Source organism: Danio rerio, chromosome 7, assembly GCF_049306965.1.
Source record: "Danio rerio strain Tuebingen ecotype United States chromosome 7, GRCz12tu, whole genome shotgun sequence".
In the NCBI taxonomy this organism is placed as follows: Eukaryota; Metazoa; Chordata; class Actinopteri; order Cypriniformes; family Danionidae; genus Danio; species Danio rerio.
The window spans coordinates 67696509-67714553 of NC_133182.1; the positions used below are offsets into that span (position 1 = coordinate 67696509).

General features: G+C 35.9%; 1 protein-coding gene across 8 annotated transcripts in view; it reads right to left on the reverse strand.

The window, feature by feature from the left end:
* arap2 (ArfGAP with RhoGAP domain, ankyrin repeat and PH domain 2) overlaps positions 1 to 18045 on the reverse strand; it is a 214648-nt gene that overhangs the window by 172010 nt on the left and 24593 nt on the right. For 4 of the 8 annotated variants that reach the window (XR_012382788.1, XM_068222759.2, XM_073907449.1 and 1 more), the window contains 2 exons: positions 5752 to 5795; positions 4862 to 5634 (listed from right to left, as the gene is read on the reverse strand). Coding sequence is in view for 4 of the 8 variants with exons in the window: in XM_068222759.2 (XP_068078860.1) it covers positions 4862 to 5547 (686 nt within the window). In the remaining 4 variants the exon portion in view is untranslated. The remainder of the gene's footprint in view (positions 1 to 4861; positions 5635 to 5751; positions 5796 to 18045) is intronic. The other 4 variants (XR_012382787.1, XM_009303564.5, XM_073907448.1 and 1 more) reach the window with 1 other exon arrangement.

An 18045-nucleotide genomic window follows, 5' to 3' on the forward strand; every position in this document is an offset into this window, starting at 1 on the left:
AACTCTGAATCTGCGTCTCATTGTGGAGTCTGCTACTTTCCACCGGAGGTCACATTTCGGTTGCAGATGCACAATTCAAGAGCCTTCCTGACTGAATAAATGAAATATTCTGTTTTCCACCAAGGCAACCTGGGGTGTTGAAATATAATTGGCTGAACTGGCATTGAGCGGATTAAATGGCCAAAACAAAGACAGATATTCCGGCACGTATTGCACATTTTTCTGAATTTCTGACCTAATTTTTTTTTTTTTTTTTTTTTTTCAGATTAAACAAAGAATGTTCACTTGGCATGTTTTTTTTTTTTTATATATATGCAAACATATGGTATTTTTATGCTTTAGAAAAGTAAAAAAAACTACATACGGCACCTTAAATGTTCATTAATGCTTTTTTAAATAGCCCACAGTTTATACTACTAAATAACTGTCAAATGTTCTCAAATGTGTCAAAAATGTGTCATTTTTAACCCATTACTTCTTCAAAAACAGTTCGAGACGTCTGTTGTGTTGAACACAAATGAGACATACCAAAGAATGTTGGAAACCTGTAACCACTGACTTACATAGTATTTGTTTTTCCTACTATGGAAGGCAATAGTTACAAGTTTCCTACATTCTTCCATTTATGTCTTTTTTTCTCAAATTGATTTAGAACAAGTAAAGGCTGAGTAAACAATTGCAGAAGTTTAATTTTTTAATGAACTATGCCATTAAGATGTTTTTTTCATTGCTTTTTATTTTTTTATAATTCTATTTTAATTAATAGCATAAATTGTCTGATTGGAAGTGAAAAATAAAGGAAGTGCTAGAAGATTGTCGACAGTGTGCCTATAATTCACAGTGTGAGGGTATGTTGGCCACTGTCACTTAGTAGTCATGAGTTTTGCCAAATTTGTTTCCTTAAGCAATAATGTTTATGGGAGACCTGATTAAGTGACAGCTGAACGTGTTCCAAACCCATCACTCATGCCATTTAGTCCCTCTAAAACCTGTTTGCCATCCATAAAACGCCTTCTTTGTTCATTGTGAATAAAACTAATTATCGCTATCTCAGTGTCCACAAAAAAAGTTCAAAGATAAAAAATAAGCAGCCAAAAAATAATGGGATAAAAATGTAAATTTGACCTGATGCCACTTTTTAAAATCTGGCTTTTTTAACAACAGCGGGCTGTAAAACTTTTATTATTATTATTTTTTTTAATAAAGATCAACGATTTTGTTAATTTTATAGAATACAGTCTGCCTGTGTACAGATACAATGACTTCTTTTTTCTTCCTCTCTTTGTTTGTATTGATTGTAATTTACTGTTTGATTGATGTTTATAATGCAATTTATTCATTGCATGCAGGCCTAGGGTCCAAGATGAGTTACCCCACCAGGAATAATAACTCATTCATTCATTCATTCATTTTCTTGTCGGCTTAGTCCCTTTATTAATCCAGGGTCGCCACAGTGGAATGAACTACCAACTTATCCAGCATGTTTTTTTTTTACGCAGCAGATGCCCTTCCACTCGCAACCTGTCTCTGGGAAACAACCGCACACTTAATCACACTCATACACTATGGACAATTTAGCCAACCAAATTCACCTGTACCACATGTCTTTGGACAATGGGGTAAACCGGAGCACCCGGAGGAAACCCACGCGAACACAGGGAGAATATGCAAACTCCACACAGAAACTCTAATGATGGAGGTAGCCTGCCAGGGCTCGAACCAGTGACCTTCTTGCTGTGAGGCAACAGCACTACCTACTGCGCCACTGCGTCGCCTGATAATAACTAATATTAAATTAAATTATTAGACTTTTATGGAAAATATGTTACATATATTTGAAAAACAAATATTTTCATAAATATTATACCATATAATTTCTAATGTAATTCTGTATCTGAAAAACACATGGTTTTGACACTGTGGGCTCTATTTTGACGATCTATGCGCAAAGTGCAAAGTGCAGAGAGCAAAAGCAATTAGGGTGTGTCGGAACACTTCTGCTAATTAAGGGAAGAAAAAATCCGCTTTGCTCTGCGGCGCATAGGGTTGAGCTTATTTTCTTAATGAGTTATAGGTGTGTTTTAAGAATAAACCAATCAGTGTCTCATCTCCCATTCCCTTTAAGAGTCAGTTGCGTTGCGCCATAGCACAATTTTATTTACATGGCGACTTTGTAAGTGGAAAAACTGAGCATTTCACTAGCAAGAAAACAGTTAAACAGATCATCTGCAGCGCGAGAATGAGAGATAAGGCCTTCTCATTATCTACTTTCACTTCCCATCTCGTGAATAGGGAAACCTTGTACGCAAAGACATCAATTAGCCTATAAATAATTAATTTTGTTTGTTAAGCGGAAATATTTGTTTTAAAACTATTTCTAAATTCAGTTCCAATTTCCAGCAAATGAATAAATTAACAATAATAATGAAGTGTGCTCAAACAACTGAGTTATATTCAAATACACATGCTGTGCCCCATATGGTCTAAAACCTGGCAGGTGGGCAAATCTAAGCTTGTTTTTAATAAAACAAATATACATTGGCATATAATAAATTACACTGCTAATAAAATTAACACTATACAAAAGCAAATTGTTATGAATAAATTGAAAAAGCCCCCTGAGATAAAGAAGGCATGAAAGTTTGGTTTTATATTTATGTAGACTAGAAAATAATATGTTTTGTAATATTTTAATCCTTTATATTTAAATCCTATAGGCTATATATCCTTATTATATCCTATATATATCCTAAATATTTTAATTATTTGTCATTTGGAAATATATTTGCGTATTGCTGTACACCCTGTCTGTATTAAGCAATGTGTAAGCACGGCGCACAACTAACGCGCTCTGCGCTGGACATAAGACCAGCTTTGATATGATCTATTTGAACCTTCTATTTAAGTTCCTCAAAATAGCAACGCGCCAGCAATGCGCTTCAATAAGCCTTCTTTTTTAGACCAGAACGCCTGTGGGCGCACATGAGCGCAAATGCATTAGCTATTTAAGCAGCGTGCTGCAAACGTCAAAACGACTCTTGTGCCAAGCTGAAACTAGCAAACAACTATTGCGTCGTGCCTTGCGCCGCATTGCGCCGAGTGTATGACAGGGCCCTATATATGTGCAAATCAAGGGAGTTTATACTCATTCAGACACAAGTAAGTGTACCTTTTGTAACTTTAACACAGATTAATTTGAATTTGTAATATTTAATTATTTGGGTTATTTTAGAATTAATTATTCAATTTCTCTACCTACACACGTTTTGACTTCTCGGACTCTACTTTTATCATTGCTTAATTGCATTTATCTATGATTGTAATTAGTTCATTATGTTTTATGCATGATTCACTCACCTAAAAAAAACCTTCTTACTGATCTAAATCAGGGGTTCTCAAACTCTGTCCTAGAGGTTCGGTGTTCTGCAGATTTTAGCTCCAACTAGCCTCAACACACCTACAAGGATCTTTCTAGAAAGCCTAGTAAGTGCTTGTTTAGCTAGCCCGAGTGTGTCTGATTGGGGTTGGAGCTTAAATCTGCATGACACCAGATCTCCAGCACCGAGATTAAGAATCCCTGATCTACATAAACACGTTTTGACTCTCCGGACTCAATTTTTTTCAATGCTTCATTGCATTTATCTATGATTCTAATTAGTTTATTATATTTTATGCATGATTCACTCAACTAAAAAAAGCCTTCTAATTGATCTAAATCAGGGGTTCTAAAACTCGGTCCTAGAGATCTGGTGTCCTGCAGATTGTAGCTCCAACTTGCTCCACACCTGCTGTTTCTTTTCTCCCCATAGAGTTCCATTCATACACGCACAAATGCGTCAGACCAGAAACTCAAGGTCGTGCAGCAAGTTTCGCAGTTTGCTGCGTTGGAAAGTTCAAGCTTGGTGAACTCTGACCTGCGAAAACATTTCACTTGACTGTGTGAAACAAATCGAGGATCAAAACATGACCTACCAAGACATAAATTTAAAACATGGACCAATCGCTCGCCTTTTTAAATTTCTTTTAAAATTTTCTTGTTTAATCCCACCCCTTTTTGCAGTACCCTACTACAGAATTTCATACACACAAACTCTAGTGTGACGTGGCGGTATTAAACAAGATGATTAGTCATTTAAAAAAGCAAGCGATTGGTCAATGTTTTGAATTTCTGTCCAGAAAGGTCATGTTTTGATCCTCAATTAGTCTCACATGGTCAAGTGATACGATTTCTCATGTCCGAGTTCACCAAGCTTGAACTTTGCGATGCAGCAAACTGTAAAACTTGTCGCACAAGCTTGTCTTTCTGATCTGACGCATTCACTTGCGTATGAATGGAAGTCTATGGGGAGAAAAGTCCAGTGTGACCATGGCTTAAGAGTTTGATTAGCTAGCCCAGGTGTGTCTGTTTGGAGTTCAAATCTGCAGGAAACCAGACCTCCAGGACCGAGAGGGAGAAGCCCTGATCTAAATGAATAAATTGTTTCCAAGCTGTTCAAGTTATCTGGAAAAATTATAGTCATATCTCTATAAAAAGCAAAAAATCTTGTCCGATTTTTTCCACTTTCAAGGATCCAACTATTTTAATTAATGCCGATCCACCAAATTTCTCTAAACTGGAAACAGAATGAAGCTGGAATTGTTTTAGACCATAACACAGCATACACATACTATACGTAGGCACTGACTGACTGTTTCATGCACACAACTTCCAAAAAGCACAATAGCTAAACTGGCATCAATGTTGGAGGAATTGATCACTTGTTTCCAAATAACTTCATTTTGTAACATAACATCATATAAATAATCCATCACTAATCACTAGCTAATAAAAACATATTTACATATTTGCATATTTACTCACCGGTCATAAGAAGGTATGAAGGGATGTTCAGGGATCTCTGGTACAGGCCTGTGTCGTAGTTTAAAGGAGCGGGTGGACCTCGGCTCGGAGGGGACAGTAGCAAACAGGCACTCCTCGTAGATTTCATTTTCAACCATTTCTCCCTGAAACCCTAAAGCAGCTCCATCTGCAGGTAAACCACCACTTTTATTTGTAACATGATCTTCTGTAAAGTTCTCCAGTGATTCGCTGCTGCCATTATCAGAGGTGGAGCTTGAACCTGAGGAAGCAGCGTGACATTTGATCCTGGGAAGTGTTTGAGAACCAACATTCATCGTCCCTGAATAAGCAGTAGTCCTTGCAGGAAGAGTCTGCCTTGTCATCTGGACGTTTCCGGCCTGCGCATGCTGATAAGTTGATGCTTCTTTCTGCTTATCCTTGGAAAGCACTTGCCTAGGCCTTGGGATTGGCTTTCTCTTTACAGGTACTTTGACAGAACTTCCCTCAACCTCCATCATTAGAGTCTCCAGGCTGCTTAGTATCCTCCGCCGATGTCCTGTGGGGATATTGTCCATCTCCAGAAGCTTCTCCTCATTTAGGTTCCTGAGGTCTTTTAGGAAATGGTAGCCGGCCAGGGTAAAGCTGGTGGCATACTGGGGCAAATGCAGTTCAGTTAGCCACATAGTGATCTCCTGGTTGGGCTCCATAGAAGATGAGACAAAGGGGTCTTTTTTAGTGGTAATAAAGTTTTGCGTATGGCATTGGATAGGTAAGTTTTAAAGGAGGAAAACACCCTGTGGGGAATAAAATTGGCTGTATGAATGATTTATGCAGCAAAAAAAAAAAAAAACTACTTAAATTCAGTTGTAGATTTAAAGGGATAGTTAAGCCAAAAGTGAAAATTCCCCCACCATTCACTCTTCACTTGTTCAGAACCAGTTTGAGTTGCTTCATTCTGTTGACACAAAAGAAGATATTTTTAAAAGAATATTAGAAAGCTGTAACCATTGACTTACAGTATGGTATTTGTTTTTCCAACTATGGATGTCAATCGTAACATATTTCCAACTCAAACTGTTTTAAAAACAAGTCAAAAGGTGATTAAATGATGGCAGAATTCCATTATTGAGTGAACTACAGTACCCCTTTAACTAATAGTCATGCGTCCGTTCCACTTCAGATTTGGAAATTGAAAATGCACAAAACCCCAAATGAAAATGCATCACATTTACAAAAACTCAGACATATTACAAAGTTTTTACATTTGAATATGGTGGTTTTCAGGAAATTTGAAAAAGCATTTCACAAAGCAGCAATAGAAACTAGAACTTGGGTCACGAAACACCAAAACATTTTTTGAGATGTTGATAGACATGTATTTGTCCAACATTGCCAAAAACACTATTAGGACATATATATTTCACTAAAAAAGTGAAAAGTGGTTGTCTTTGGTTTATTTCAAGCAAATTTGATCTTCCGGTAAAAAAGAGATTTTTAAGCTGCGTCACAGCCATGAGATCCTTGTGTGAATTCTAGCTTGGAGACTGGATGTCTGTACCGGCCAGTACAATGTGTCGTTTTTGAGCTTTTATCATTAATTCATGAGAAAGACTTGGTTTGAACAAATCAGCATGCTCTATTGTGAATGAGGTGCAACTTAACATTAATATGCATGATTTAGCTTCGAAGACAGTTTTTACCTGTTACAATGTTCAGACGTTAGAGAGACCATAATAAAAACAAGTGGAAGAAGAATAATTGTTTAAAGACATGGGTCATCAGTGTTGCATTTATAAATGTGCTGCAACAAAGGTTGAGCTGGACAAAAAGCAGCTGGACCACGTGTGGATTACAGTGGTCTGCTTACACGCGACAACAATATGTCTGAACATTTTTTACTCGAGAGCTTTTCTCATCTGAAAATGGTAAAATATGGATTTGCCACTCATCTTCTTTATAAAAAAAATAAGTAAAAATTGTCCTGTTGATTGTCCTGTCTCTACAAATTTGGTAAATGAGTGATCAGTGTTCTTTGTTTATGTTTATTCAGATGGCAAAGTTAGTTAGTATCTTCAACAGTACTCTTTCAGTTTTTAAAGACAGACCTTAGTCAAAATGATTTAGTTACTATGTTTACAGTAACAACACTACAATATTATGGACTGGAAGATCCACTGTAAATGCTGCTCTCCCAATGTAAACATGTAAACGCCATAATCAAACCATTATCGTCGTGTAGGATTTTCACCACATTTAGTGATAGGATGGTCTATACACAATCTACAGATCTAAGTTAACGAGAAAATGGAGTGTTTTTTTTTTTCTTCCATTAGGCGTGCGGTGTCAAATTCCATTAAAACAACACTCTTGTAGCAGTTCCGCACATCCAATACCTCAGTTTGTCATGGGAGGCTTACATGAAATTTTCCTGAATAAAAGGGAAAGTGTCAAACTGCAGTTAAAGTAGGGCTGGACAATAATTTGATATCAATATTTATCGCGATTTACCCATTTACGGTATTTTGATATAAACTTGCATATATATGTATTATTATATTTATAAGATCTTAAACATTTTATCATTTGTCACTGAATGACTTTCAGTGCTCAGCCACCAGAAAGAGAGTGATGTCACCTGCATGATGACATACATAAGATAACAGACATGCTGCCAGCACTCTGCAGTTGGTTAAGCTTTGTGACCGTCGCAGAAAGTTTTACAAAATGAGTGTTCTGAATACAGATGTGAATAAACAAGCTTCCATGAGTAAGAATGCACATGGATTAGTTGATGAAAGAGGAAAGACTAATGCAGTGGTGTGAATGTGGTTCAGCTTTTTAAGTTCCGATAAACTTATAGATTAGGTGCTCTGCAAAATGTGCGGGAGAGTGGTGTCGACTAGCCGCAGAAACACATCAAATCTGTTCCACCTGCTAGAACATACTGAGTGTCAGAAGATGAGGCATCATAAAAGTTTAAGCCAACCTGTCACCTCACCATCCACCTCCATGACACCGGAACCAGTGGTGTCAGAAGAAAAGGCAATGAGGCAAAAAGATGGATAGATCTGCCGTGTAGGATTTAAATCAAACTTCACTTATCAACACATGCATATAGACCTATAAATTACTCGCATATAAACCTATACTATGTTCAAAACATGTATGTTTACACAAATGCACTCAATCCTTGCATTAACTTGATCCTCGTACAAACACAAATTAACACACACACACACTCACACTCACACTCAAACTCACACTCACACTCACACTCACACTCACACTCACACTCACACTCACACTCACACTCTCTCTCTCTCTCTCTCTCTCTCTCTCTCTCTCTCTCTCGCTGCATGCTGGTATAGCGCTCGAGCAAACTTACAAAATATTAAAGCTGGAATCACATTGCACTTTTCACCCAATATGCTTCTATTCATACACATACCAATGCGGCAACCCAGAAATGCAAGCTCGTGCAATAAGTTTTGCAGTTCACTGAATACTGTATATACTTATTTTTAAGCTTCGTAAACTCTACCTGCAAAATCGCATCACACGGCTGCCTGAACCAATTGAAGATCAAAACATGACTGCATGAACACGTAATTTAAAATATCGACCAATTACTCGCTTTTTTAATGTCTAATCATCTTGTTTAATCCCACCCCTTTTTTGCAGCACTATATGACAGAGATTTGCATCCTCAAACTCCAGTCTGACCACAGCATGTGTATTGAATCGAGGTTGGAACTAAACTCTGCAGGGCTGTGACCCTCCAGAAACTGTGTTTGACATCCTTGCCCTATAGCTTTGCACAACTCAAAAGGGTCCAATCCAGAAATACTTGTACTACAACCTCCAAACCTTATTTTCCAGTAATGCTTGCATCAAGCTGGAATCAAGCCTCACTTGATTAAATTTAGCCAATCAGAGCTTTAGAAGCAAACAAATATACATAAAAAAGTGAATAAACCTGAAATCAATTCATAAAACCACTGAAACTGACATGGAGAGTGAAAATGTCTGATTTGTGTTTCTGGGGATCAGTGTCTTTGCTGTTTAGAGTCTATTTAGAACAAGGAGCTCAAGGAACAAGGAACAAGTTTTTGTTTTTCTTTTCTTTAGTTTCATAAATTATGAGCGGATAAAATTATGTTTTAGTTCTATTTACAGTTTATACAGCTATACAGCTTATACCAGGGCTGCACAATATTGGAAAAATCTGACATTGTGATAGGTTGTTTTTCTGCGACATCTATATGTATATAGAGATATGAATACAATTTCACCAGATGCCCTGAATACCTCTATTTGTGAAAAGAATCCTTAATTTGATAGGTTGGATTGATTTTGTAAGAGTATGAATCATTTATAAAAACATTACAAACAAATTGCAAGAACAATAACAATATTTTACATTTATAAAAATAAATGTAAAATAAACAGTGCTTTATGGTTTTCCGGAGAGTCTAACAGCATTCAGATAAAGTAATGTAAAATATCACTGTACAGACTTCATTGTATCAATTAGGCTTGCCACGATAGATGGTGTTGATGGTGATACTGGTTTTAAGACACAACACCGGTGACATCACTTTTTCACCGTGACACCATCCCCACATTTTTTTTTTTTTTAAGTATTCGTTTATTTGAATTAAATATTTATTTTAATTAATGTGAAACATAATTCTAAATAATTTACTTAAGACGAGAGCATGCACTATAATTATCATCTGAACATAGCTACAATGCGTCATATTTCATTAACCACATGAAGAGAACGAGAGGAGCCGAATTTACAGAAGAAGAATGGCGGACGATTAAGTGTCAAAAGCAATGCAAAAGCACCTGTTTGGCAATACTTTGGGGGTCAAACCAAATGCAAAAAGAGAACCTGAAGACGTTAATGAGGCAATCTGCAAACTTTGCCTGACAAAGGTGGCAGCAAGGAAACAACTTGATGTTCAACTATGGGTGGGTCGCGGGTAGGTAAGATCAATAGCCATAAATACGCAATACTCTCATTTTAAAAATCACGCGACCATCATCTCACAATGTTCAATAATAAATTATCTTTTTTTTATTAAACAAAAGTGATTTAGCAATGCTGCGCCATTAATAAGCCAACTGCAGAGAAACAAAGCAACCATCGCGGCAACAGTCTTGAGCACTTTTTCCGAAGTTCAGCTGTTTTTTTGTACTTGATTATTATGCGTTTAATTTAAAAAAAAAAAATCAACAATGAATAGGCCAACAAGAGTGTAGGCTGTGTGTGCGCGCGTCCTTTATCAATTAGGACGCTTTCATCAAAAAACGAAAATTGCTTCGTCTGTCTGGCAATATTTCGGCTTTTAATAAATGAAAAGTTAATTTAGATAAGCCTATATTAAAAATTGCAATAAAGTAACTGACGTGCGGCCACACATCGAATCTGAGGTCTGATCTCATCTCTCTCTCGCTGTCATCCAGACACAGATGCCTAACGAGCCAAGTCGCAAAACTGTAGAATAGGTAGAATAGCTGAAGCCTTTGCAAAATCTGTCAAAATACAGCACTGAAATTAACAAGGATAAATGTCTTTGTGCCAAAAAGTCTTTCTAGGATATCTGTCAAAACGCAATAGAGCCAATGTTATGGAGAAGTTGTGTAGCCTATAAATTATATTATTTCTAATAAAATAAAAACCAAAATAAACAATTCATTGCATTTTTCGTTTGATAAAAATATATGTAAACGAAAAAAAAATCAAAGGGTGGCTAATTTGTAGTAATGTGTTTTAATATTAATAAAAATATGCTCAGCCTATTTAAGGTTTAGCCTATACGCCGTCAATAGGCAAGCCATTCAAAAAATATTACTTTACTGTGTACTGGGTTATAATGTATATTTTACAATAATCACTAAACGTAGCATGTCTAGCTGTCATTTAAAATGTGCAATTTATAACACACCAGAGCTGTAGACCACTACAGTCTATGCAGTGTGTAAACTTACAGGGCGTTGTTGGTTAATAGTCATACTGCGCACCACGTTATTTAACTCTTTCTCTGAGGGAGATTATGTTACCCGATAGACAACATTAACTTGAGAGATTTTAAAAATAAAAGTTTTTTTTAAAAAAGGAACAACACGCAAATCGGCAACAAATAAAACTTAGAATAAAACATCTTGCCAGTGTATGCTGTGTAGTGTATTCTGCCACTGACAGTGTATAATGTCCTTATGCAGCACCTGTCAACTGCCGCTTGTGAGAGAGAGCTCAAAGCTGGTATCGATATAACCAAAAGCAAGATCATATCGTTATAAATATTCCATAACAATACTTATCGAAACATTTATACATTTGCATGTTGTTTAATGAGATTGTGTGATATGTATTGGCTGTCTGATCTTTACAGAAGCTGTAAACTGACTCACGTGCGGTGATGTTTAGCTCTGACGAGGCGCTTTTATTTAGCCTGTAGTCTTTAGATTTTTTACATAAGGTTCCATTACTTAACATTTCTTTTGTTTTTTTATTTATAGTTTATATATAAAATAAGTGCTACCTTGTTTAGTTGTGATCATTATGCAAGGATCATATTTCATATTCAGTTTATTCTTCAATAGCCTATAGATTCGTTAATAATGAAGGCTATTTTATAAATGGATTGTTCATAAGGACTAATCTATTATTATATAATACATTAGACTAATTAATACATTAAGACATTGAAGTTAGGTAGGACAACAAGAGACAACCAAATATGTTCCCCTATTTTGGCAAATGTAACCAAAAAGTATATTTGCGTGTGCGCAAAGCGCGTAATAAAACGTAATAAAAGTTTTATGGTTGTTACTTGTTTGGTTAACTTCCAGTTATTTCAGCCTGTAGCATTGTTTTTTTTTTTTTTTTTTTTTTTTTCGTTATGTTAATAAGAGTTCTGTGTTTTATAACAAGGATTTTTTTGTAGTTTCCTTGTCTTCCATTCAAACAATTGACGCCGAATTGGCAATTCAAGCAAAACTGAAAGTGAAAGTGAAAGTATAATATGCACGCATTTAGAAGCTAATTAAAAGCAGAAAAAAGAAGAAACCCCCACCCCACTGTGGGTAAATTTCCTCATCGTCACAACCCTAGTATCAATAATTTAGTAAAAGCTTCTTCATTCTGTCAAAGATGTTTTATATTATTGTGCCTGAATGCTTTGCACTTTCTTGAAATGCCTTTAAACACATACAAATGATAAGTTTTACTCTGTTATAGTACGTAATGTCCCCACAAATATCATGTATTCTCATTTGTTAATTGACTATAATCATAAACTAAACATTGCATATCCTATGATGTGATTATTGTGGACACTCACATTGCGATATCAATAATAAAACAATATATTGTGGGCCCTGGTACTTGTACAGTATATACTATTTAAAGTATATACAGTGTTTTGCTCTTTAAAGGGAATTGAAACATTATGGTCAGTCAGGGCCGGCGCTTCCATAGAGACGACCTAGGCGGCCGCCTATGGCGGCAGAATAGAGAGGGCGGCGTCCCCGAAACTACCCGCGCCACCCGCGCCCTAATCCACGTCTAGGGTGGCAGAACAGAGAGAGCGGCGTCCCCGAAACTATCCTCGCCACCCGCGCCCACAATTATATCCGCGTCTAGGGTTGCAGAATATAGAGAGCGGCGTCCCCGAAACTACCCTCGCCACCCGCGCCTCAGTTATATCCGCGTGTAGCGCGGCAGAATAGAGAGGGTGGCATCCCCTAAACTACCATCGCCACCCACGCCTCAGTTATAGCCGCGTCTAGGGCGGCAGAATCTCAGAATAACAATATGTGTGCAAAGTGACATTATGGACACTATCATACAACCAGAGCAATAAGGCACAAGACATGTATGGTGCGATTTGTTTGCCATTATCAAACCAGAACAGCTCTAATTTTCACATTTTGTGCTTATTATTTAAATAGCAAATCCATTTGCTCTACTTTGTGAACTCATGGGCATGCTGGTCTAAAAAGGAGGTGCACATTTTTGGCGCGTTGCTATTTTGATTAACTAAAATAGACTGCACCATTGACCAACTAAAAGCTGCTCTAAAGTCCAGCGCAGAGCGCATTAGTTATGTGCATATGCAGGTCCAAATGCTTACACATTGCTTAATACACACAGGATGTATAGCAATACACAAATATATTTACATATGAAGAAAAATAAAGTTATAAAATGTTACAAAATGTACTATTTTCAACATGAATATAAAAAACCTCATACATGACTCATCTCAGGGGGCATTTCTTATTTTATTCATGGTGATTTTGAACTTGTATACTGTTATTATTAGTAGTAGTATTATTTATTTTGTGCAGATTATTATTTGTTTTGATAAAAGTTTTTATCTATTTAAAAAATTTTTAATAATTCAAATAAACACTGTTCATAATGTGCCATTTTTTAAATTGAAAAAAAAAGTTAAATTGTTAAATATTTATTTATTACTTACTGTATGTAGTTTCAAATCAAATTATTAGTCCAGTCATTACTGCTTCTATAACTATTGCCATTACAACAACAACAACAACAACAACAACAACAACAACAACAATAACAATAATAATAATAATAATAATAATAATAATAATAATTATTATTATTATTATTATTATTATTATTATTATTATTACTATTATTATTATTATTATTATTATTATTATTATTATTATTATTATAAATATAGCTGCTAGTAGCAATTACGGGGCGAAGCATTGAATGCAGATACTTTTTCTTATTTGGGATATTTTAGGAAAAATTTAAAATCTAGACGTAAATCTAGTTAAATAAAGAATAATTGTTATTAACTTGCAAAAATATTTTATGAAAGTAATAATTAAAATGAGCTTTAAACAAAATGCAGAGCCTTTTTAGCTTCAAATGCAGTGCGAAGCCTGATGCTCTTAATGCACTGGAGAGCCTGATGAGTTTCAAACGCAGTGCAAAGCCTGATGAGCTTCAAATGCATTGGAGAGCCTGATGAGCTTAAAATGCATTGGAGAGCCTGATGAGCTTAAAATGCATTGCAGAGCCTGATGAGCTTCAAATGCATTGGAGAGCCTGATGAGCTTCAAATGCATTGGAGAGCCTGATGAGCTTTAAATGCACTGGAGAGCCTGATAAGTTTCAAACGCATTTGAGAACCTGTTGAGTTTCAAACGCATTGGAGAGCCTGATGAGCTTAAATGCATTGGAGAGCCTGATTCTGTTTCATAAAAGTTCTGTTTCATTTCATCTTTGGTCCTTGGCTGCTAATAGTTCAATATTGCCCAATGCTGGTTTCGGACCCACATCATCTGCATTGGCAGCAGACTGGCTAAACACTTTGAGTTAGTAGGTAATGCATGTTTTCTAGGCTACAAACAAAAGCTGTAAGTGTGAGAATCCGTTCAGCAAAATAGTTCTCTAGCAGTTTAAGTAGATTTCCATGCAAATAAAAGCTAATGTTAACTGTGTTAAATGTCAAATGCATTGGAGAGCCTGATGAGCTTTAAACGCATTGGAGAGCCTGATGAGCTTCAAATGCATTGGAGAGCCTGATGAGCTTCAAATGCATTGGAGAGCCTGATGAGCTTCAAATGCATTGGAGAGCCTGATTCTGTTTCATGAAACTTCTGTTTCATTTCATCTTTGGTCCTTGGCTGCTAATAGTTCAATATTGCCCAATGCTGGTTTCGGACCCACATCATCTGCATTGGCAGCAGACTGGCTAAACACTTTGAGTTAGTAGGTCATGCATGTTTTCTAGGCTACGTACAAAAGCTGTAAGAGTGAGAATCAGTTCAGCAAAATAGTTTTCTAGCAGTTTAAGTAGATTTCCATGCAAATAAAAGCTAATGTTAACTGTGTTAAATGTCAAATGCATTGGAGAGCCTGATGAGCTTTAAACGCATTGGAGGGCCTGATGAGCTTCAAATGCATTGGACAGCCTGAAGAGCTTCAAATGCACTGGAGAGCCTGATGAGCTTCAAATGCATTGAAGTGCCTAAAGAGCTTTAAATCCATTGGGAAGCCTGAAGAGCTTCAAATGCATTGGAGAGCCTGAAGAGCTTCAAATGCATTGGAGAGCCTGAAGAGCTTCAAATGCATTGGAGAGCCTGATGAGCTTTAAATGCATTGGACAGCCTGATGAGCTTCAAATGCATTGGAGAGCCTGATGAGCTTCAAATAGACACCGTCAAACATTCAGCCCAAATGCTCCGGAGAGACCTGAAACATTAATTTTTCCCTACAGGCTATATGACACTTAATAGGTGATTCCCTTTTATTTAAGGATATTTAAGGAAAGTGTTAAGTATTTCAGCACATGAGAGCAAGTAATAACATATAGCCTATGTTTCGTTGCACTCAGCAGCTATCCACTAATAAAGCTCTTTATGTATTTAAGAAAAAAAGGTCGCCTAGTTTCTGCTTTCACTCACCCAAAAAATGCAGGATTTGATTAATATCATTGTATCCACATGCTTAATAAATAATATTTCAAACCTTCTTCGGTGTTTGTTGTTTTTAGAAAATATCTAAAATCTTTTTTTTTTCAGAGAGGTCTTTGTAAAATGAAAGTTTAATATGGCTTTAAAACGGTTTGATTTAGGCTATTGTATATACCTAAATTGGTTTAGTTTTGGTTAGTTTTATATTGGTTTATATATTTAATGCGATTTAATTATATCCAATATTTGTAATTCTTAAAATTATTTCAATATAGCTAAGGCTATTATCAAGATATGGCACTATTGTTTTGAGCCTACAAAAGTGGACACAAAAGTTGTAAAGTTTCATGTCTTTCTGTTGTATTCATATTGTGCATTATATCCAAAATAAATAACAAAAAGAAAATTGTCTTGCAGCATCAACAGAGCTGTGAAGGGAGTGCACTTTTCCTCGATCTCACATTCACATTCAGCCATCTAAATGCGCACAAACAAAAACAAAAGCCTGATGAGCTTCAAACGCATTGGAGTGCCTGATGAGCTTAAAATGCATGGAGAGCCTGATTCTGTTTTATGAAAATTCATTTTCATTCATCTTTGGTCCTTAGCCTCTAAAAGTTCAATATTGCCCTAAGCTGGATTCGAACCCACAACTTATGTGTTGGTAAAGCATTTTCTTAACACTTTGAGCTAGCAGGTCATGCATGTTTTCTGGGCAACGAAAAATAGGTGTAAGTGTGAGAAGCAGTGAATTTAGACTATTTTGACAAAAAAAAAAAAAAAAAAAAAACGCTATACCTCTAGACCACTAGGTGGCACTGTCTTTAAACCTCTGGTATATTTCTGACTCGTGCTGTTGAGGTCACATGTTGACTTTTGAAATCCATAGAACATGATTTTCTGATCAACTGTTCAAAAGTTATAAGCATAAATATGCATTTTAGGTATCTCCTGACCTGTAGATAGCGCTGTAGCCAACTTTCGCATGGACCTTAAGATCATAGTGTTCATTGAGAATTTTAAGTTTCATTTTGATTGAGTAATTTTTGGCTGAGATACAGCCTTTGAGGCAATTTTTTATGTACTTGTTCGCGACATCATAACTTTTGAACAAAATTAAATATTAAAATTCTGTTTTGTCATTTCTGTGAGCCTCAGTCATTAGATTTACTGGGGAAAATTCAGTTTGGTCACTAAACTTCAGTTTGGTCACTAAAATGGTCACTTCTGTAATGGGCGGAGTTTTAATGTATGGTATTGGTTTGAATCAGTGTGATCAGTGAAATGTTTGTGCTAAGTTTTATTTTTCTAGCTCAAATGCCTAAAAAGATATAGCGTTTAAATGTTGAAATTTTGGACTGCTGGTGGCGCTAAAGAGTTTTGGTCAGCTGCCTTTTATTGACCACTTCTACAATTGTACCATTTTTGATAATTTTCCTACTTACGGTTCATATAGCTGCCACAGACTCCTATTTGGGAAAAAACTGCAGAATAATAATAATAATAACAATAATAATAATAATAATAATTATTATTATTATTATTATTATTATTATTATTATTATTATTATTATTATACAAAAAAACTGAGAAAAAGAGGGGCCATAGGCACCTTTGGTGCATGGCCCCTAATAAAGAAAAACTATGAGAACAATAGGGGCCATAGGCACCTTCGGTGCTTGGACCCTAATAATAATAATAATAATAATAATAATAATAATAATAATAATAATAATAATAATAAACTACTTTCCCAGTGATGGGTTGCAGCAGGAAGGGCATCTAGTGCGTAAAACATATGCTGGATAAGTTAGCAGTTCATTCCGCTGTGGCGACCCCAGACTAATAAACGGACTAAGCCAAAAAATAAATAAAAAATGAATGAATGAATAATAAACTACTTTTGAACACTTATTATATAGTGCAATAACATTTCACAATTTTACTATTTGTATTGTATTTTTGATTAAATAAATGCAGCTTTGGTGAGCAGGATAAGCTTATTTAAAAACATTTAAAAATCCTACTGACTACAAACTTTTGACCGGTAGTGTATGCATAACTATATGGGGCGAAAGAATAGGAAGTGTGTTTGAATATAACTTAATTGTTATAAATTGTTCATTTATTAATTTGCTGGATATTACAACTGAATTTAGAAATAGTTTTGAAAACAAATCTTTGTGCTTAACAAACAAAAATTAAATATGTCGGCTAATGCATGTTTTCAGTGGAGTGGTTACAACACCGTTTCCTTATCCACGAAAGTAAAGAGTAATAGTGAAGTAAAGAGGAAGTAAAGAGACTGAAGAGAGAAGGCTCGTTTTTTAACCTTGCTCTGCAGATGGTTTAACTGTTTTCTCACTAGTGAAGCATTCAGTTTTTCCACTTACAAAGTCTGCCATGTAAATAGCAAATGTTCCATGATGCAACCCAACTGAAAGGGAATGGGAGATGAGACTCCCATTTGATTGGTTTAATACATGTTATGCTCAAAACACATCAGAAGTCATTAAGAGAATAGGCACAACCCTGTTAGACCATGCACCGGGGCACAAACTATATTTTTCCATCCTCAAAATATCAAATGTGGTTTCAGACACACCCTTAATGCTTTTGCACCATGCACTTTAGACTTTGCGTCTAGACAGTTAAAATTGAGCCCTAATTCTTTAGTGACATTCCAACAAGCCAATTTTAGTATGAACAGTTTATATGCTAATGTATTAAAG